Genomic DNA, 23956 nt, shown 5'->3' on the forward strand with positions numbered 1-23956 from the left:
AAATAGAATATCACGGTTGATGCATTCTCATTTTTGGTTTCATCCTCCAATTTCTAAAAGAATAAGGTTATGATATTTTAAAATTTTATCAGAAGTTAAGTAAAGTTTGATCAAATAATATTTTTAATTAAGATTCGAATTCTATTTGAAAACGGTTGATATTATACGTTTCATTACATTCATACACTCTAATCCTGTCTTGGCATAAAAAGAGGAGAATTTTTACTGTTTTAGGCCACAAGATAAACAAGAGTATTGTCATCTATCTATCTATATATACTAGAGCTAGAGTGACCATTTTCCTATTTCTCATAATTGCTCCACTCACAATCTATTGGCAGGTTAAAAGATTAAACATCCATCAACACAAAAACTTACACAATAGTATTACTTCTACTTATTATTTCTAACATAATTATGCTAGATCAAGCAAACAATTTACTCAACACACAAAGCAAATCCCTTAGTTTGATACATAATGAATAACAAGAATTCAATGAGGGGATACATCGAAGCAGAACAAATTGGTTTCAGATGGATATACTGTTTGGAATTCCCTTCCCAGTGAGTCCACCCTCCCTAGAATAATCTGAGGTATTAGGAAAGAGAAGTGTATAAGGCAACTTGACTGGCCCATTTCTGTTCTTCAAACTTGGATCCTTATTCCTTTTCATGATATTGTCCTCAATCTTCAACAGCTTCTGGGAAAATCGCTCGAATGCTGCTAATGGTTCGGCATCTAAAGTCCAATCAGGATTTTCTCTTTGTCCAAGGTAAATCTCTTCAGTTGAATGCCTAGACAGAACTTCTATCAATGACACACCAAGTAGAGTTTGGAACTGAGCTGTAATTGTTTTTAAGAATGCTAATTCAGGATCTGTTTTAAGCTCTTCATACTCAGGAGTACCTGGCTCAGGCATGAACCTACGACTAACCGTTGGACGGTTAGGTAGGTAACCTGCATAAGGATATTGTCCAAAGTTCACAGCTGCATGGAAAGCAGAAGCAACCCAAATGATAATGGTGCATGATTGAATGAGCTCAACTCTAGTCTTCATTTGTGGCCACCATGACTTATCTTTTAAGTCACCATGACCTTCAGTTCGGACTTCTTTCCACCAACATTGGAGTTCATTGTCGTTTTCAACCATGTCATCAGATGTGTAATAGTAATTACAATATTCACTCACCCAAGTTTCAATTGCTTCCCAGATTTCCAAACCATCAACAGCAAAAGGGTAATCTTCTATCATAAGTTTGAGTCCATGAGGGTTATTTGAATCTGCTACTGCCATCCCTCTGAATTTTTCAATGAAAATAGAATTACAATTTGTTTTGATAAATTTTCCTCAAAATTGTAATGGTCCATCAATTTAGTGTCTCAAATTTACGAAATAACAATTTAGTCTCTTAAATTGAACGTCAATCATTTTAGTCATTTTACCAAATTTAGCACACTAATTTTAAAGGTTCTATGTTTGTCTTGATACTTCAAGAGACTATTCAAGTCAATAATACATAGATCTTTCGTTGGTTTTGATGGATGGTTACTGAAAATATATCTTGGAGGAGGGATTAAATTGATTGACATTCTTTAACTTAAATGAGTAATTTGCTATTTGGAAAATTTGAGGGACTAAATTACTCGAGTGAACGAGCATTAATGCTCGTTCACTCGATAAATTGGAATAGAATCAATACAAGTAATTTTCTGGCTAAAGTTCTGAATTTTGAACTTACCTTTTAAGAAGATCAGCAGGTAGTGCCTGCTCAGTGAATACCCAATTTTTATATACAACAGCTGACATTTCCAATGCATATTTACCAGGGAAAACTGTTTTCTCTAGTACACCTCCAGCATTGATAAGTGTATGCCTAGCTAAGGCATTTATATGCATTGTATCTTTGAAGTGTGGCTTCAAAAGCTTATGAATTGGATGAAGAAAACTCAGTTGCCTGTGTGTAGCTATTATAAATGGTTCAATCACTGCATGAGTGCATAACCTGCAGAGGAATCATAGCTTAGTATTTATTTATTTGTTAATTTGAAATAATATCGTTAAATAACAGCACTATAGTGCTACATTGTAGTGGAATTTGAACAAATCCTTATTCTTCCGCATACGCTATTTTAGTGTAAAATAGTGTCAAAACACTTTGGTATTACTATATTGAGCTTACTAATTGTGTAGATGACATACCAATGGCTAACTAGTTGATGATATCCTGAATCATTAACAGCAGCATATGCTTTAGCCAACTGCCACACTGTGGCTGCTACTTCTTCTTGTGATGATGAAGTAAAAACTTTACTCACAGCTCCATGTTGTTCCCCTTGTGGATGTGGTAAGCTTAATTCAATAGCTAGTGGCTTCAATGTGCCATCATCTTGTAGAAATAGGACTGTTCTAGTGGCATAAGTCTTTGTGTTGGTAGAGTTTATTCTACTTAGGTATGGCATTAGAGCATCATGATGATCTAATATATAAAGCTTATCCCTTTGAAGAGCCTGCAATATAAAGATGTTTGATTGCTGTTAAAGATATTGAATGTAGCATTCAACATGAATTTGGATTCATTTTCATTCAACTATAATAGTCATTGAACATGTGAATTTTTTAACAAGAGTTTCTTTTTTCACCTCGTATATCTTAAGAAACACATGATTTCAGAAGTATTTTTCAGGTAACATAAAAACTGTTTTTTATTTATTTCCAATAGTGCTTCTTAAGTGACTTTGGAGGTTGAAAGAGAAGCTCTCATCGTGATTAATATCAATACCTCATCAATTGTGAGCCCATCTAAACTATTTTCTATGTGCTTTGCTTGGATGGAACTATTTTGGTCTCCATAGAGATTGGGGTCCAGCTTGCTCAGAGGAGGAAATTCCTACATGTAGCACTCAAATATATGTCACTTTCTTAAAAAATAAAATAAAAGTTTTGAAACATGGCCTGTTTACTTTGAGAAAATACTTTTCTTTTCATTTTCTTAATTTTACTTTTAATTATAAAACTGTCACATTGTTTTCAATCTATTTTCTTATTTAAAAGAACATTAAAAAGAGGGAACGTGTTGAGAACAAGGATAAGCTTTGTAATTAAAATTGTTAATAAAAACAAAATCTCAAAATAGATAAAATTAAATAGTGGTACTTGTAGACGACGAATAATAACAGGGTTGACACCAGCAAGCATTTCTCTTCCAAATTCTTCGTCAGTCCTCCATGCAGTCTGACTTGCTGCATTAATTATACCGAATATTAATATCAATTAATGAATCCATCTTATTGAAGGCATAATAAATTAATATATGTATGTATGTATACCTTTGATGATGTCAGGGACAGGGAATTTGAGGAATTTCTCACCATCATTCCTAACAAGTTCCCTTAAAATCTCATAAGGAATAAGTTCTCTAATTTTAGTCAACAAAGGTCCAGTTGGGAGCTTAAAACTTCCCTCATAAATATCAAGCACGTCTTGAAAAGTGTCAAACTCATTAATAGTTTTGTCACACAAAGATCTAAGCTCTGGAAGCAAAACCTGAGCAACGGATTTGAGTGCATAAGCGAGAAAATCTGAAAACTTAACGTGGCCGAATTGTTCATCTCTTGGAACATAAATGTTAAGATTCAGGAGATGCAATCTTGACTCAGTTTTAGGATCTGAAAAGATGAAAAAGTGAAGTCATAGTTGTTGTAAAAAAATGAAAGTAGTAAAATGTGTTGCAAACCTGTTTTGGTATGTGGACGACTAGTTCTTCCTCGACGTGGATAAGGAAAGTTTAGTGATCCTCCAATAACAGGGCGTGCATAATCTATACCATCGTCTGGAGTTCCCAAATCATTGTAACATGCATAGTCATACACTCTATCCCACTCATTAAGTTTCCCAACCCCTTTACCGCGGAGTGCAACAAGTTCTTCTTCTCTTAACTTCCTTAGTGACTCTGGTGTTTCACTTGGAAGATAAGCCTGTGCATCATTTTTTTTTTTTGAAATTAAATAAATAAATATTATTAAAATATAATAATAAAAAGTTATGAATTAAACCTATTTAATAAATTTTTGAAATATAAGATTAAAAAAATTAAATATTTATTTAATATTAAAAAATTATAAATAAGTGATGTGTATGAAAAAAAGCTACTACAAATGTTTAGATACTAAGTAAAGAATCCCTACAACTAGTATCTAGATACTCAAGTAAAGAATCCACCAATGTGAATGCTATTAGCTTTCTCTAATAATAAATTAAAAGTAGAATTGACAACCAATAACTTTATTTTCCCTGAATGCTATTTAATGTTATTATTTACAGTAACGTCTCATAAGAAATGGGACATGGCCCCATGGCAATGGCAATGGCAATTGACCCAAACTTAGTACCAATATCCGGAAAGAGAGAGAGAGGTACTTCATTGTATAAAAAAGAGAAAGATATGTATATTGGGGAAGAAGACAAGCCTAGCTATCATAATTAACAGGCTTCACTTATACTTTGCCACATCTGGAAAGTGAATAATGAATATTACGAAGAAAAAAGAATCTCATAAATAACTTGTATTTTTCTTTGAATACAATAGTTATACACTTACCACTTAAAATAATTTTACAGTATTGTTTAATAATAACTAATTATTTTAACTGTTTTTTTTTATTTAAAATTACTCTTTATTTTATTATAATTGAATGTTAGTGTAAAAATTAATTTATAACGACTTGCGTAATTTTTTCTTTTTCTTTCGATTATATACCATACTTTTTTTAGTTTTAGAAAAATAATATATTGGAATAATATTATTTTATACAGTATTTTTTTTGTTTTTTACTTGTTTTAGATTTAGTCATTGAAATATTATTTTATATTGGAATTAATATTTTTAATAGAGGGTCATTCGTTTACTTCAAGTAATTATTTGAAGAGTTATTTTATTTAATATTTTAATATAAATGATTAATTTTATTTATCTAACCGTCGAATGAAAAGTTCTTATTCAGTCGTTAATATTTACAAATGTTTATAAAATTTTAAAATTATTTGATATTTTATTAAATAATTTTAAATGCTAGAATATTTGATTTTAATTATTTTAATATGAACTGAAAAATAATTAAAATAAATAGTATACATATTTTTAATCTTATAAATTCAAGAACAAAATTAACATCAAAAGATCGATAGTATATTTCCAATATTTAAAAAAAAAATTACATAGAATAAAAGAAAACAAAATTGTATATTTATGGTAATGAAAAAATATTTAAACCACAACAAATAAAATTGGTCTTTTTTTTTTTTGAGTAATTTGATCTTTATATTTCTAACTTGTTTTAGATCATCCCGTGGAAAAATTGTAAAATTTAGTTACATTTGAAAAAAATTACCTTGTTTGTGAAGAAAACACGTTGATGTGTGTAACGATGAGCAGGGTAAACCCAAGAATTGCAAACGAATGTAATAGGAGCATGTCCTGGAATGTCTTCTATAGTTACTGTCTTAAGGTAAAATTGACTATGGTGATTATTTGTTATTATGAATGCTCCTGGTACTCCCATCTTTTCATGATCCCAATCAAATGTAACAGAGAACTCTGTCTCTGTTGCTGTTGTCAATGATGATATGCTTGAAATCCACCTCTCCAAGTACGCCACTTTTCCATGCTTCCCTCGCAGTCCCTTTTCTAATCACACGCCCAAAATATTTCATTATTTATTATGCTCCCTTCAATTTTAAATACTACCAAAAAGTCAAATACATTCATACATTTTACTTTATACTTATATTTTAAATTGGAGGCACTGCTAGTCTTATTCCACGATCTATTAAATATGTAAAGTGAATTTGAATTATTTGTTGTTAGAAAAGGATCTGCATTCACGAGATATAAGTGGTGATCCGATTTTTGATTTTACAAAAAAATTAATTTATTTTATTAAAATAGTAAAATGACAAACCTGGATCAGGAGTAGTAGCACTAATGAGTTGAAGTGAAACACCCTTGCCTAAAAACTCATGAATTCGATCAAGAAGATTGGCTTTGATGTCATGGAAATCCAACAAACTCTTCTTCATTAAAACCACTCTCCCTTTAACCTCTTTTTTGTGATCGAATATCTCCATGATTCTACTTGGTATATCTGAATGACTCCTACCAACACTTTCAATTGAAATGCATCAATACAAATAGGAAATGAGAATATTCTTCAAATCATGTACTAGCAGCAATTAATAGAATTCGGGAGGGGACAAACCTTATTTATTTTGCAGTACTGAAGGGTCGTCTAAGCTAGTTGCTTGTGTTGTGACCACTTTGTCTATATATGCATGTAATGTAAATAAATCGTATACCCGTATTGGCTTAAAAAAGTTAGATTATATACTATAAATACATGTCTTCTTTTGATTGGTAGATAGGTTTGAAAAATGAAGAGGAATATAAGATGTAATAAATAAAGGACAAGAAAAGCACAGGCACCCTTTTGGAACACATGGGTTCTCTCTTTATCACAATACACGGTAAAAGGAATCTGATTCGGGTGTGGCCAGTGGCCACAACTGGGTAGGTTTTGCAAAATTATCTACTAGTACTAGTATATTTTTTAGGATATAATTGTTTTTTTAAGTAAAAAATAAGTGTTATACAAAAAATTATTAAAAAACAAAAAAGGGACATATATAAACATTACATAAGAAAAGAAAATAAAGTGCCAAATTTTTTGTCTTAAATTATGGAATTTTTGTGGCCTTTAGACATAAAATATATAATATATCGTGAAGGTTTCTTGACTTTAGAAAATAATTTCTTAAAAGACTTTTTATTGGTATTAGAACTAATAATTATTGTCTTCTTTTTATTTATACAATGTATTTTGACATCATCCTCATCATAAAAAAAAAATTGTGCAATATCTCAAAATCATAAGTAATTATGTAATGTAAATTTTTGCCAATAGAGATAACATTTGAATATGTTATACTCAATTCATTTGAGTCGAATTTCAAAAACAAAAAAAGACATGACGGCTTTGATCATTGTTTTCATCTAACAATGCATCAATCTATTAACCAACAATAGATATATTTGGATATTGATAAAAATTATCTCGTCAATGATCTATGTTTGGGTGAATTAGATAAGATGGAATCAAATTAGACCTTATGAAATACATATTTAAGACCATGTAGAGCGTGAACTTTAATTTTATGAAGTGTCTCGACTAAATTCATTAGAAACTTCTTCTTTATTTGTATCTTTTTTTTTATTAAAAGGAGAAAATACTTAAATAATAGTATTTTTTTCTTAGTTCAATGTTAAGAATATAATCAATAAAATGAGACTTAACAACATGGTGAAGAGTTCAACATTTGATAGTTTGATTAATACATTAAAAAGTACCAAATAAATATTAAAAACGACGACTCGAGTTGAAACCCGAGAAATATAAAGTAATACAATACAAAAAATGGAGAGCTAAAATAGAATCATTAAAAAGAATGGAAAATAATAAAATACGAAAAATGAATGATAAGTATAAAAAGTAAAAAAAAAAATGGAATGACAATTGTAAAGACATTTTTAACCTTAATTTATTAAGAATTTGTCTTAAGGGTAGTAACAAAATCAATCCATTTGTATCTTTCTTTTATAGATGTTGTCTCCACTCTTAATTATAAGAGAATTTTTGAAAATTCTTTTAGTTCTATTTATAAGAAAATATTATAGCTTTTAATATATATTTATGATTTTAATTACTTTTTATTCTTATCAAAATTTTTGTTTCTTAAATATTAGTGGATGTATATAATTTATCACAATTTTCTATTAGAATATATTCATAAAAAAGTTAAATGAGTTCATTGTTCACTTCCACGTTCATAGTAATATTTTTTTTTAATAATAAAATATTAATTAAATACCCAAACACATTCCACGTTCACTTCTCCGTCTTTCACAAGTCACGACTCAGCAATGAGTTATCTCATCTGTCATGATACATTAATATTACATGAATTTTTAATGAATATAAAAAAAAAACAGTTGACTTAATTGATGCTAAAGATTGAAAACGAACAAAATCAAACATAAAACTCTAGTAAATGATCTCTTAACTTCTTTTATTGATCCCAAAGCTGCATAACATATAAGAACTGAGCCAACTGGCTTAATAGTTTTGCTGTACAAATCTAAGTTGTTCAATCAAACAAAGATGGTAAACTTTTCTTCAAACATGCATCATATTATGGTCTTCATGCTAAGGTTTTAGTGTTTTACTAAGAATAAAGAACCGTAGAAGAGTGGCGGAAGCGATTTTCCAAATGTTACAAACATTGTCTTCATCCCCTTTTTCTTTCATAAAAAATTGTGCGTTTAGGGATTTAATTAATATTTCTTAAAAGGGGATGAGTTTTTCCTAAATAAAAGGGATAGGAGAAGGTGTAACGTTTTTAGAAATTTAATTAATATTACAATAACTATTAAAAAATATTAAAAAATAATGGAAGGACCTAATTGAAAACATTATAATAGTTTAAGATCTTGATTATAAATTTTTTTAGTCTAAATACCTGTTTTAACATTCTCAAATAGTTAAGTGACTTACAGGTTAATTAAATCTTAAATTTAAGTTTAATTTTAAATTATTATGTGCATTTATTAATTTTTCAAACATACCCCTTAATAATAGTATTAATTTATTTTAAAAATTAAAGAAAAGTCAAATCAAATATATTTATATACTATCGTCATCCTTATATATTATACTCTATTGAGAGATGCACAAAAATTAAAATAGATTATTTTTACATTAAATTTGTCGACAATATTTTTTTTTTCAAAAGTATTCTTTATTTATAAAGAGAGAGAACTAGCTAGTATTTTAATTCTCTTAATTTAGTTAGGAGTATTTGTGTGAAAATGTTACTAATATATCTTAGAAGTTGGAGATAGTCTTATAAAAAAGAGACAATTTTTTAAATATGGTTATACATATAAAGATAGAGATAGTATAAAATATGCTTTATGAATATCTATACATAAAATTAACATATTAACTTTATCGACTCTTTTTTAATATATATGAAAAAGCAATAAAGACTTACAATTTTTTTTTCTAACAAAGCTTATAATTATATCCTAGTAGGTTGTAGTTAATATAAAAAAGTATACTAGTAAATTGACATTTTTTTTATGGATTAAAAGTTTTTACGTAATAATTGTTGAATTAAAATCAAATAATTCGTAGTTACAATTCAACTGACAAATAACAATATTTTTATATTAAACATGTTATTCAGATTCATGTGGATTAATTACGATAAAATTTACTATATCTTTTAAAATAAAATAAAAAATCAAATAATTTAAATTTAAATCTAATACTTTAAACTATACAATAAAAATTAAAACTACATTTTTTTAATAGTGGCCGATTTGGACGGTAACTGATTTTCCGACCTTGTCACCGTATGAAATTCTCTTGTGCGCATAGAATCCAATTTGTACTTCATCGTTCATTCTATGGGTATATTCTCTGCCAATGGCTATAAAGATCGACTGCGTGGGGCACATGGCAATAATATTATTAGATCTATGCATATATATTAGTACAAAAATCGCTGGCTGCAATAATTATCCCATATGTTCAATAAAATAGAGGGGTTCTTCATTGGTGTGCCATGTATATAACGTGTCCTAAGGAGATAACATAAGGAATTAAGGATATCCATACTATATTAAATTGAGTCATGCTACTTGTTAAAAAAACAAAATGGAAAATAAAATAAAAAATTTGAGTATAAATTTTTACTTTATAAAATTTTAAAGCATTAAATGCATGATTTTTAAATTATATTTATTTTTTTGTAACTTTTAACAAATATTCTTGTTAACATTTTCCTGATAAATTTTACTAAATAATAGTTTGATTTAATTTTTTAAAACATTATATACACATGATTGTTACAAATCTGACTTGAATTAAACGATGTTAGTATGACAAATTTAAATGATATTAATTTTAGTAAAAATAACAATATTTTTAAATTATTGTTGAAGGACTCTATGTATTCTCCATCTTGTTCTATCATCATCTTCTTCTAACACTTTACTCTAAATCTAAAAATTTCTGCAAAAAGATTAGGTGTTGCCTGACGCCAAAACTTGGTGCCAAGTCTATATGTGTTTGAATGCTAATATTCGGTCTTATTGAGTTCATAGTAATGTTGAGATCCCAATAGATTATAACAACTTTTCAATATGTTAGAGATGAAGTGGGAGGTTCAATTCTAGTAAAAAAACAGGACATAAGAACTACTCACTTCATCAAGAATAGCGATGTCGAGAACATAAGAACTTGACAACCGATTAGTCGACTAATTGTCAACCGCAGAAGTACATTTTTGCCTTCATCTCAGCTACATAGGAACTTAACCTACAAATCAGTTTTAGCATGTAGTGGGTCAAAAAAATGAGAAATACGACCAATGTAAGTTTTTTATTTTGTTTAAGTCTCTAGATAACAATAGTAAAATATTAATATAACTTAATTGTACTTTTAGTTTTCCAAATTTTATAAATTTATGAAATTAGTCTTTTTATTTTAAAAATCTATCGTTTTATTTTCTTTGTCTGATTCTTTAACTAAAAAATGATGACATCCGAAATTTTAAATAATAGAGGGATCAAAACTATAATTAAATTTATTATCAACCTGTAAATCAATTAAACAAACCCTTATTTTCGAGTGAAATTTTAAAAGACTATTCCATTTATTTTTATTTTTTGTTCTTTTTTATGATGAAAAATTGGGGATGACATAACATTGTAGTTAAATGTTGTTGATGATGTATAAAGTATAATTCTTAAGAAATGTGTAAGATTGGTATCATGTCTGATAAAAAGAGATATAGCTGTGGCTACATGTCCCAAAACGAGGAAAATATTATTTTGTGATGATATTTGAACATAAACGAAAATAATGAGTTATCTTGTTATGAATGATGTTTGATGATATTATAATGTATACTACTCAGTTTGGCCGGAATCATGCTGCGGTCAAAGGAACTTAAACCTATGGACATAGAAGGGGTGTAAATCAACATGCTAACCCCCAAACATAACTTATTTTTCTTGAATCCTTTAGCAAGAGTAATATGGAGGAAAGTGTCTTTATGGTTGCAAATCTATGTAGTAGAAGACTGTGTCATGGAGTCACATTTTCTTATGTTAGAAGGTTGATGAAAGACAGAATTCCAAATGGTTGGAAGTGTTTGAAATGGGCTTTTGTTTGTTTGTCTATCTGGTTACTAAGGAACGATATTTTGTTCAATGAAGCCGTGGTACATGACTAGGAACATCATTAATTCTAATTCAAATTTTACTCTTTTGGTGTTCCAATCCCTTCGGCTTTATTCCAAGTACCTAAATTATTTTTCGTTGAAATAGATTTCGTGTACCCTTATACCCTTTTTAATATATTTTACTTATAAGAAAATAGTTCAACAATTTTTTAGCATTGTTTTTGTGAGTTAAATTTGGCCCCGCAAACATGACCTCGTACTCATTACCACCACTGCGAAAACTTGAATAATTTACTGGCTAAATAGATGAAGGTGATTGCACCTCCCATTTTTACACGCATAATATTAAATAAGTTAGTTTTGAGGAATTTATTTCACTTAATTTTGTTCTTTTAGAAGTCAAATTCCAATTAAATGACAAGAAATGTGAGGATGTTTTCACACGGATTAATGTGAATCAAAATTTATACAGTTCAGCAATTTCGGAACTTTGTTCTTGTTAGTTAAATAGTTTGGCCCACAAAGACAAATGTTGCAAAAATAGTGACTAAATTAGAAAACCATTTATAGATCTTCAAAATCAAATCATAAAATATATCAACTATTCTTTTTATTTACAAATAATTATATATAAAGAATTCACTTTTAACTATAAAATATTTGAACTCAAAATATAATATTCAAAATAATAATATCGTCATTTGACGTAAACATTACACATATTTAAATAACTTAAAATTAAATCAAATGTTATAAAATTTGTAATAACGGGTGACTTAGTTGGATATTAAATCTTGATATCTTACTAATCAAATTAATGAGCCTGATTGACATGAATAAAATATATTTAGATAAATAAATAATTAATAAATCAATTTATAACTTAAAATTATCATTTTTTTTAACCTTCTAACTCTCGAAGAAAAAAATCTTATAACTTAAAATTTTCATATATTGTGACATACGAAATATTGTTTATCATTTTAATTTTTTTTATATATCAAAATTAAATTTTGTACTTATTTTACAAATAAGTTTAGAAAATTGTTATAATGAAAATAAAAAATACATTTGTGAAGAAAACAAATAAATAGTTGAAAATTTCAATTTTTTAATTTTAAAATATAAAATATACAACTTTAAATAGTTTATTTTTTATAATTAGGTAATTAATAAATATCCTAAAATAATTGTTAACATTCTTCTTCTCTAAAATCACATTTGTGCTCATACTTATTGATAGATTGGATAATTATCCTATCCATCAAAGATATATTTTTGCCCGTTAGACGATTAATTATAATTTGATTTTCATTTTTTTTATCATTTTTGAAAAAAAAATAGAATTTGAAAATAATTTAAAAAATTGTTTGATAAACTGTTTTGAACAGCTTTTGCTAAACAATATTTTTCTATAATGCTAACAATTGAACCCTCAAAATTAGGCAAACAATTATTTATGCCATTTTTATTTTAAATTTAATTTTAGATGTATTTTTGGTTATTGTAATATAAATTTAATTCTGTTGTAATTTTCATAATTTTTTTTTTAACTTTGTTATTGTAATTTAAATTCTTCAACTTTTAATCTCCTATGATGTCTACCTATAAAAAAAAAACAATTTTGCGACAGAGTGTGGCGGCAAACAAAAAAAAAAATTCTCCTTTTTTTTATATATTAATGTGTTAATTTTATTATTTGACTCATTATTTATATTTTATTTATAAACAAAATAAAATAAAAACACTGTATCTTCTTCTCCTCTCCTACCCAATTCACCCACCGTCACCATTTTATTCTCAATCTTACCCTTACCTCCATCTGCTACTCAACCCTACCTCCACCATCTCCTCCAACCTGTTAATTAGTAATAATAGGAAGAGAATGAAATCTGCATCCTTGGGCGGATCTGAACAACCCACCACTTTTTGGCTCCAAATTTCATTTACTTGCAAACTAATGAGTTATCAACAACATCTTTGATCCAGAAATATTAAAATTAAAAAAAAAATAAAGTTATTTAATTTTAATTTGAAGATGAAGCGGGGTATATTGTTAGAACAACTTTGCTACCTACACCCTTATATTATTACCTACACTCTTAAAAAAATTTCAAAAATCAAAAAAATTCAAAATGTTTTTTTCTCTCTAACGGTATATTAATTATAATTTATTACATAACAAAAGTAATTAATTATATTTTATTTTAACTAAATTATTTAATTTATTTTTAATGCAACATTGAACAATACATTTGCAAAAGAGTTTTTTGGTCGACAACCGGTATTATCTGATGACATCGCACTCGTCAATGCATTAATTTTGATGTTGCGAACTCAGAGGAGTAGTAGTAGTAGAGATTGGACAAACGTAGTACCATATCGTAAGAGTAGTGGTAGAGACGACATCGCACTCGTCAATGAATTTATTTTGTGTAATACTGATTTGTCAATTTATAACAACCGCAATATTTGGATTCAGACAATATTAAATTAAATATCATAATATGTTCAACTATTCAGTTTACAATTTATTCATCCATACTGCATAAAAATATCTTCAACCAATATGGCATGGGATCATTGTAAATAAACTCTCACTGTGGTGCTTCTTTAGTGCAATATTTTCTCCCCAAAATACTTGTTGGTAGTATAGGAGAATTTGGCTTTAAGTAAACCTATTAAAATCAATAATTTATTAAACATATAAAAAATGTAATAACTATCACAATTGATCAACGTAAATTAAATATCACAATTAATACCTGCATGAAATGACAGTTTTTAATAAATGCAATAACTATCATACCTGCATGAAATAAGTGGTGGACTTAAGTGGAAAAATGTTTGTGATTTGTTAAGTGATAATGTGACCAAAATCAAGTTAACTTTAAAAACAATCACATATCCCATTTATGAAATTGTCATCCAATTAACTATGTCACAATGTGATCTATTGCATTTTTTTGACACAACACCATGAAAATTGGCGTAAATTTGCTATTATGTCGATGGACCTTTTGAATTATATTATTTTCAAATGATATCATTATCTCACTGTGTTGTAATACAATCATACTATTGATGGTTTCCAAAATACTGCATATATCATCAATATTGTCTTGTAATATCATTATCAAACTCCAATGTGCTGACTCAACCCTTTGTGTTGTGGTGTTCTCAAAGAGCATAACTTTATTTGTTCACGCCTCAACAAATCTTTCCTTGTAAAGAATTAACCATCGGTCATGTACATAACCATTAAAGATAGAACAACTACTACAAATTACTTCAAAGATAGTCAAATTCATGTATTACTAAGCCTCATCATAACTGTAAACAAGAGCATCTTATGCCTCCATTATTTGCACCTGTTTTTTTTTATTTTTTGAAACACAGTCATCTTGCACTTCCCTTTGACATTTTTGCATACATGAAACAAACATAATTAATTGATTGCTTTTGGAAAAACATATTGAATTGTGTGCATTTCAAAACAAGGTCTTTATCAATAGCGATTACTTCAACTTCACCATATGTAATATGTTCTTTCAATATTTGTAGTATCCACGTAAAATTACATTCATGAATGTAGATATGCAAATCTCACACAAAATATCATTTCAATAGACGTAACACCAATAATTTCAAGTTATGACATTTGATACCTACATGTCATGTATGCATTATTCATAATCAATATTTATGTAAACATTATTTACAAGAGTAATAGCGTCTGGATGAGCCCAAAATATATTCCTCTACTCATCTAAACCCTCTACCTCCCTATATCAATAGACATATTTATCGAGTTCCATCAATGTCAAAAGATGTTGTATTTATGTTCTATTACATATAAGGATGAACGATATGTTTGACGTGCATTGTAAACTTGTTTTATTATCGTCAAACTTTTAACATTATGATCATTTAGTGCCATCAATATGTTTCTTGGTTTGATCATGTTCTTCGTCATATCACTAAGTACAACTTTCTCTTCCTGAGACAATTGACCTAAAAAAGCATGACATGTCAATTTTGTGGCCAATTCGTGGTTATGGACACCACATATTACATGCAGATACCATCCCTCACTACCACTTGATGATATTCCTCTCAATCTAAATGGGCATTTACATTTTCTAGTCCAAGTACTTCTCACAGGTTTATGATTCTTCCAATGTCTATATTTACCGCTTCTTTCACAATCAATAATTAATTTTGTATTTATTCTTGGTCGTGTTGTCGCAGTTTTAGATCTAAAAATAACAACGAAAATTCCATTTTCCCTTCCAACATTTCTAGTCCATTTCAATAAATCACCTTGCGTATGAAACATCATTCCAGTGCTAAACACATCAGTCAAATCAACCATAAACAAGTTCACCCTCGTTGTTTATAGTGTCTTCAATTTCGGGTTCAACACCATCATTCATTGCATCAAAATCATGTTCCAAATCATCATGCATTTCGTCGAAATCACATTCAAAACCATCATGCATATCCTCAAAATCAAGTTTCAAACATTCATATATTTCATCACTATTGTCTCCTCCTTGATCTATTTATCTGCATCCAAAAAAGAACACAAAAAATTTAAGATTATGCAATATTGATATGTGACATCAGTCCACGTACCACTTGTGATACGCAAATTCCATTAATTTCATAATTTTAAATCACGTACGTTTACATGAATTAAGATCACGTAAATTCTTAAATTTATACAATTTAATGATTAAATTACTAAAACGAAAAATTGATAAATCTAAAATTATAATGATTAAATTAAAACATAAAATTTCACATAGATGAAAACTGAATTAGATTTGTGTTATATGGACAAAAAATATAAGTAAATCTTAAACTTATTTAACTATTTTAAGCTAAAAAGTTTTATTTATTTATTTATGAAATTTGCTACAAAATTAGTGCTCTTTTCGTAGTTATTTTTGTTCATTTATTATAGTATTTTATATACTTCCAGTGTCTCACATGGTAATGTCTCATTTTCAAAAAGTATTTGTTCAAAAAAAATAATGTCATATTTAGTTTTTAACATAATTTTATTTATTTTTATTTTATATCTATAATAATTAAAATATAAAAATTGTTGATAAAAATAATTTGATAAATCACTATTCTATCTTTCTAATATATATTATTTCTTTAATATATGTGTAATATTCATTATGAATATTATTTCAAATAGAAAAACTTTCAAGAGATTACAATATTCCCTTAAAAAAGACTTAAATATTGTTTCCTATTATCATTTAAAAATAACATTTAATCTGGTCAAAATAATATCGACCATTTAATTTTGTCAAAAAAAAACATTCAATAGAAATATAATTTATTAATATTACATTAATAATTATCTATATACATTAACAAAATGTAAAAACTATAATCTTCGGTTTTGTCATGGGCACAGAGGATCTTATATTGGTCGGAGACAGAGAATAAAGCGTAACAAATTATCCCCGTCCAATTTTCAACGTAACCCTTTAATTTTGCTATTTTTGTTATGCAAATTTAACTCAAACCAATTGGAAAAAACTCCATTTTCATTTAATTTTTAATTTTTTGGGCACTTAAATTTGAGAAATTATTATCCACGCCCATCTCTGACTCACTTGTGATACAGTCTAATTTCAAAAATGGTAGACACAGCCCACATAAATTAGACCGAAGATATTGCCTCCCCAAAACTAAAGATTCAATTTTTAGTGTGTCAACAACAATGGGTTCTGGAGAAACACCTTCTTCTTCGGAAACCACTAACATTTCTAGCTCAGGTATGTTCTTTTATTTTATTTCAGTTCATTGTTTTATTTAATCGTATATTTTGATATAGATTTTGATTCTATACGTTTAATCTCCATTTTTGTTGTCTCATGATATTCATTGAATCATTACAGTGTTATAGGGTTTTGGTTTGTTTTAGTTGTTATTTATTGGGGGTTGGATTTTCATGTCAGAATATAGCATTGGGGTTTGTGTATTTTCTGTAAATATCTAGACTTGATTTTTAGGATTTGTGAAATTGTGTGTGTGTTTTTTCTAATTGAAACGTGATGCTTGTAGAAGAGGGTTTTACATTCCAGAGTTATTGGAATCCATTGGTTTGTTTGGGCAGCAGTTAGAAACTTATTTTTCTGGAGGGTGCTGCTGAGGCAAGTATGTGATCAGGATTTGTAATGTGGGTGTCATAAAAGAAGGATTTTAATCTTATATTGAGTTGATAACCCGCTGTTTTGAACCACAAAAGAGTGACACTTAGAGAGTTGAGAGCCATACATGTGAAAGCTTATGTTGTTCTTTCTTGGGTTTGAGATAGGAGGAGGGGTTTTCATGTGGCATATAGGCATCCATATTTGCCGGCAATTACTACTACCCCATTTGAAGAATGAGAGACTTGGAGTTAAAATGAATTTGTAGTTCTATAGATTACTATTGTCAGTATAAATTTTTAGATGAATTTTAAAATATTTCTTGAAGGAAGACTGGATTTAGGCCACTACTGATGTAAGGATTGATTTGAAGCCAAGTAAATGGTCTCTGTGGCACTCTTTATCGTATACGAAGATCCACTATTGCTAGAGCTTTCACCATAATCATCTATTTTATCACCAAAAGTGAGGTTTTCATTCTTCAGCATGATTTTGTTAGAAAAGCTAATGGCTTTTGGTTAGGTTTTCATTCTTTTATAGGTTAAATTGTTGGTAATTGCAACATTAGGCATCCAAACATCTGCAACCTCAAACTAATGATTGGAAAAACTTTCATTATGCTTTTATTGCATTCCATATGCTGATAAGTAGTTATACATTTTGCAGGGCTTATCAAAAAGCACCAATCGGAGCTAGATAATTTGACACTAACTACACAACCCTTCAAAACACTAAAGTTCTTCACATTAGCTATTATTCAATACCTGAAGCAAACAATAATATATCTGTTGGCCAAAGGTGGATGGCTTATGCTTTTCAGTTTTGTGTTAGGAGCCCTTGGCATAATGCTGGTTACCGTCGGCAGTCCTCATGAAAAGGTATTCTTAATTTATTCTATCACCAACTTAGTATGATGGTTCTGAATCACAGAGTTCAATGGGAAACAATTTATTTGCGGATTGTTATCACTATGATACTCAAGTACCCTTAAAATTGTCAAAGACATGCAAATCTCAAATTTGAAATTCACTGTAGAAAACTTGTTACCAGCTTAAGCCCCACAAACACACCTATCACTATTATTTTGAGTTACTAGCTTCATATACCAGTTTTCAGGTAGTGCTTTTGTTTGTTTTGATTAGACACTCGTAGGACACTAAAAATGTGTGTTCTTTCTGTAGCATTTTGAGGAGCTACTTAAATATTTCCGCTTTGGACTATGGTGGATAACCCTTGGGATTGCATCGTCAATCGGTCTTGGTAAGTAAAAATAGCCAAATGAGTTCTTATTTTGTGTCTTATTTTTTGTTTTCTATTTTCTTTTTGGTAAAATTTTTCTTTATCATTTTCTTTGGTTTAGGGTCTGGTTTGCATACTTTTGTTCTATACTTGGGTCCCCACATAGCATTCTTTACAATAAAAGCCATGCAGTGTGGCCGAGTTGATCTGAAAAGTGCTTCGTATGATACAATACAGTTAGATAGAGGTCCTTCGTGGCTTGATAAGGATTGCTCGCAATTTGGGCCACCGTTGTTTCAGTCAGAAGAATATGGTTCACAGGTTCCACTCAGCATCATTTTGACTCAAGTTCAGTTAGAGGCTATTTTATGGGGTATGGGAACAGCTATCGGGGAGCTTCCTCCTTACTTCATCTCCAGGGCAGGTATAATGAGCATATTGCATGACTTGTATTTATCTAAATTACACCAATTCATTGTTAAATTGACATAAAACTTAAAAATCATGCTTTATTACTATTGAGGAAAATATGCTTACTGTGTGAATTGTCTATTTATACTTTCATGTCGCTATGGTGTTGAAACTCTACAATTTATGTCACTTTGTTGAATGCTTTTTAGGCAGAAAAGAAAAAGAAAAGGCCACTAGTGTTTTAGCCACTATTGAAATTTTACAAAAGCTCAACCCCGGCTTCTAATATCTGCCTAATCCCAGTATATATTTAATATTGACTTCAATTTTTCATCTTATTTTTTGAAGTATGCGTGATCTTAGTTTTACTTCTTTTTATGTCATCTAAAAGTAATGCATGATGTTGTATATTACTTTTAAAATGAATCAAACCGCTTGTCCTGGGACGTCGTTATGCAAATAATGAAACTGTTAGGTACTTAGCTCTATGAGCAAGTGATATAAAATGTGAATAACTCTAGGAATAATATTATAATTGCATCCTAATGTTTGAAAGTTACTGCTTACGTAGTCATATTTAGTGTGTTTTGAACTGCGCCCAAAATGTGCCCCAAATCCCAATGCCTGTCAACCATGGTTATGCCGGAAGCTACAATTTGGAGCTTCAAAACACACGCTTACACAACGACACGGATATCTACTTTAGATTATACTTGTGATTCGTTCTGCATTTGAAATCTGCCTTCGTGTGTGCTCTGATTGTTATGGTGGGCGTACTACTCTATTTGAACCTAATATGTTCTTGTTCATCTTCTTTGACAACGAAAATGTTTGGTTGCAAGTTGTATCGTGGTCAAATTTTATGTAGTTATTTTTAGCTTTCAATATTTCCCTTTTGATAAATGATTTGGCTCTTATAAAACAAGGGCTGCACTTAAGAGGGTAAAATGTAGAGTTATAGTTGTTGATTGGATTGAGATCGTGATTATGTACATGCACATGTATCACATGCTATAAATGAGTTAAAATCTCAACTGTTAAAACCTGCACTCTATCCTCTGGATTTTACTCAAATTCTTTGATAAATGTACTTTGTGATGTTTATCATTCTACTTCTTCTTGATCTTTCTGAGGTATATTTCGCCTGCTTTACCAGGATAATTAGTTAATTAAATTTTCAATAATTTAGTTAATTACTTTAGGTTTAGGAACTGGTTCTTACATGACTTTAATCAAATTGTGCAGCACGCTTGTCCGGGAGCAAATTGGATGCGATGGAAGAGTTGGATACCGAAAATAAAGGAATCATATCAACCTACTTAAATCACATCAAGCTTTGGTTCCTATCACATTGTCAACACTTAAATTTTCTTACCATTTTGGCACTTGCTTCGGTTAGTACTGCCTTTCTTCTTCAATAATACTTGATTCTGTACCGTATGCTGATTATGTTTTGATTAATCATAAACCAAAGCTTAAAAAAAGTTTAACGAGTCGTATCCGAATTATTATTAATCAGGGTGCAAGAGTCCTCTTTAAATTTAGCTTGTGTTTTCTGAATATAAAAATTGAGATTGAGAAAATAAAGTGGTGCTTCCTTTGTTCAAGGCACATCTTTACTTACATTTACTAAAGTAGCCTTAATTGTGAACCTGAACCACAACATTTATTTATATGCTTCATGAACATTCAAACTGCCATTAACTGAATTTGCATTTCAGGTGCCAAATCCTCTGTTTGACCTTGCTGGTATCATGTGTGGACAATTTGGCATTCCATTTTGGAAATTTTTTCTTGCAACTTTTATTGGAAAGGCTCTTATCAAAACTCACATACAGGTTTGTATAAGTTTAAACTCATCTTGTTCTTCCCTTACCATTCAATCTAGTTTTTTGCCTCCCTTGCTTTGGTTTGTGATGAGTCCAAATTTCTAAATGCTGACTACAATAAAATGTTTTATCATATAAATATATTAATCATTATCATTTTTACATTACCTTGTGGAAAGAAGAGGGGTCAATAACGAGAACCTTGAAGTTGGTCTCCTGTTAATAATATATTGATATAAAATAATGTGTCAAGTAGGAAATTTAGATTAGATGTGGAAGAATTGAAAAAATATTATGTGTTCCTAATTCAATTCTTATATGAATTTTATTCGTTTTCTGTCCTTACATTTAGCAAAAATAGTGTATAAAATGCATGTAAAAGTATGTGTTTTAGTCCTTGGTGACTGAGGACTAAAAGACACTATTTTTGTTAAATATGAGACTAAAATCGAATAAAATTTAGATAGGTACTACTTTTATAAAAACATCATATTTTTAAGGACCAAAAACATGTTCAACTAAACTAAGCACGTTTGTAATCGATATATGAAATATGCTTGTGATTAACCCTGTAATACTTTTTTGTGCAGACGGTATTTATCATCTTAGTTTGCAATAATCAACTTCTTAATTGGATAGAGAATGAATTTATCTGGGTTGTTGGTCATATACCTGGTTTTGCTTCTATTTTGCCTAGAGTGATTGCTAATCTTCATGCAGTTAAAGATAAGTATCTGAAAGCACCCAATCCAGTTTCCCCAAACGTCCAGGTAACCATCAACTACAATGTAACATGTTTATCAATTGGATTGACTTATTTGATCTTATCTATTGACATAAACACTTGTGAGACTGTTTGTTAGAGCTTATGCAAAACAGCATATGACAAGTTTATTAGCTATTTTCAGCTTATTTTCATAAACTCTCCAGAATAGTTTATGTAAATAGCATTAACAAGTTTATCTTTTGCTAAAGATCTTATACATAAGCACTTATATGATAAACACCTATACTATAAGTGCTTAATAAAGTTGTTTATTAAAATAAATAATTTGAATGTTGAATTGCTCATATATTGTTCAAGACCCTTAGAGTCTTGTTCAAATCTTAGCACATTTTTCTTAAAATTATTTCATCTATTATCTTCAGGGGAAAAAATGGGATTTCTCACTTGCTTCAATCTGGAACACTGTGGTGTGGCTTATGCTTATGAACTTCTTTGTGAAGATAGTGAATGCAACTGCTCAAAGTTATGTGAAGAAACAACAGGAAATAGAACTAGCTGCATCAAACATATCTACATCAACAGATTAGATAGATATGTCAATAAAATGCTCATATGTTCTGCTTGCATTGCTCTCTTTTTAGCAGCACTTACAAGCAGAAATTTTGGAATTATATATATTCCTGAAGGCCCTTTTCAAAGTTGTTATTACTCATTGAATCTGAGGTCTCATAAGAGCTTCTATAGGTTTCAAATATATAAACACAATAGATAGCATAAGTTGTGACATTGGTTTTAGGCAACCATTTTTGGGCTGGCTTTCAGATTTTAACCACATGTTTGCTACTTAAAGTGGATTTATTAGAGTCTTACTACCCTTTTTGGAATAGTAAGCAACTTAGTTTATCTGAGTATTGAACACTGGGTTCTTTTTGGAATAGCAAACTAATTATTGGTTAGTTTATTGCTTAAAGAAAATAAAAATAAAAAGCAAAGAAAATTATCTCTCAGCCTAATCTATTTTGAGATCAATACACCTTATCAATACAAGAATTTGATCTCAGAAATTAAATCAAATACAAAATAACTTTACTGACTTAGGGGGACACCTTATGGAAAGTTCTGGTCCTTCTGATTTTATTATCACATACCAATATTCAAGAGCTACATAACCTAATATTTAACTATATATTAATTTTGGGAGTTTATTATCTCTATAATATGGTGGCACATCATCAATAAGTATAAGTTATTGTATTTTTAAACTCATTAAATGATGCAGCAACACATTATTAGATGTATAAATTTTTTATATTAAACCTTGTATTTGATTGGAGCTTCATTTTATTTTATTTTTAATAATTGTACATAGCTTCTCTAAATAGTAAATGTTAGGCAGCTCACAAGATTTCCTGTGCATATAATATATAAATTTTCAACCTTGGGCGTTGTGTCTCCCATTAATTTTTGGAAATTTGTTTGCTCATAACAATATTGATATTGTAATATGATGAAGGGGTTATGAAGTCTAAAGTCCTCCCTATGAAAACTATTTCCTGTCTATATATTGTGGACTATTAGAGTATTTAACATTATTTAGTAAGAAACATTTATGTCGTACTTGTAGACTCTTTGTGTCTTAGTGTAGTTTATTGCCTCCGGACCCCACTTTACCTAAAATTCATTATGATAATGTTCCTTATAGTTATAACTACAATAGCCGCGGTTTAATTTTAATTTCTTTTGGAAGTTGATATATATAATTTTTTTAATGTATTAATTTTGTAAATTTTAAAGTTATAAGAAGAATAAATGGGATAAAAGTAATCGAAGAGTGGGTACCTAAATAAGTATTTTCATTCCTAAAAAATATATAATAAAAACGATGCAACGATGTTTTGTAAAAGTTTAATCATAAAAAATTAATAATTTTTTTAGAGATGAAATTATTATTAACAATTATTTTGTAAATTTGTACCATTTAGCTAACACCTCATAGTTTATAGACATCAAATATTAACCATGATTTAAGCAATATAAATTATATAATTGATAATGGTAGACTCTATTTTTATTAAAATAAAGTTATGTAGGAATTATTAAAATTGTAATATTTTTTTGTAGATATTTTAAAATATTTCAAAATAATGCTCATAGTAAATATATGCATTGACAACTAATAAGAGAAAAAACATAAAAATCATTTATTAGATTGATTAATTCTTATTTATACATTACACATGGTAAATATATGCGACGACACAAAAAAAAAAA

The 23956-nt window shown here is 29.0% G+C and overlaps 2 protein-coding genes across 4 annotated transcripts; one reads left to right on the forward strand and one right to left on the reverse strand.

Moving 5' to 3' along the window:
• Positions 1 to 361: 361 nt before the first annotated feature.
• Positions 362 to 6411, reverse strand: LOC101495975 (linoleate 9S-lipoxygenase 5). Of its 3 annotated transcripts, none has more exons than XM_004496688.4 (10): positions 6257 to 6411; positions 5960 to 6162; positions 5390 to 5685; positions 3736 to 3976; positions 3329 to 3667; positions 3156 to 3241; positions 2782 to 2889; positions 2202 to 2509; positions 1741 to 2004; positions 362 to 1299 (listed from the first exon to the last, which is right to left on the reverse strand). In XM_004496688.4, exons 2-10 carry the CDS (start codon positions 6123 to 6125, stop codon positions 531 to 533), a joined length of 2577 nt encoding a protein of 858 aa, XP_004496745.1. In that variant the 5' UTR covers positions 6126 to 6162; positions 6257 to 6411; the 3' UTR covers positions 362 to 530. The 3 variants fall into 3 exon arrangements, with proteins under 3 accessions (XP_004496745.1, XP_004496746.1, XP_073224117.1); XM_004496689.4 differs by having other exon boundaries at positions 5960 to 6153; positions 6257 to 6408; XM_073368016.1 differs by lacking the exon at positions 6257 to 6411 and having other exon boundaries at positions 5960 to 6243.
• Positions 6412 to 16720: 10309 nt separating this feature from the next.
• LOC101495652 (vacuole membrane protein KMS1-like) lies at positions 16721 to 22641 on the forward strand. Its single transcript, XM_004496686.4, has 8 exons — positions 16721 to 17104; positions 18146 to 18357; positions 18661 to 18739; positions 18840 to 19142; positions 20375 to 20523; positions 20851 to 20967; positions 21549 to 21728; positions 22108 to 22641. Exons 1-8 carry the CDS (start codon positions 17050 to 17052, stop codon positions 22270 to 22272), a joined length of 1260 nt encoding a protein of 419 aa, XP_004496743.1. The 5' UTR covers positions 16721 to 17049; the 3' UTR covers positions 22273 to 22641.
• Positions 22642 to 23956: the final 1315 nt, after the last annotated feature.

Source organism: Cicer arietinum, chromosome 4, assembly GCF_000331145.2.
Source record: "Cicer arietinum cultivar CDC Frontier isolate Library 1 chromosome 4, Cicar.CDCFrontier_v2.0, whole genome shotgun sequence".
NCBI classification, from domain to species: Eukaryota; Viridiplantae; Streptophyta; class Magnoliopsida; order Fabales; family Fabaceae; genus Cicer; species Cicer arietinum.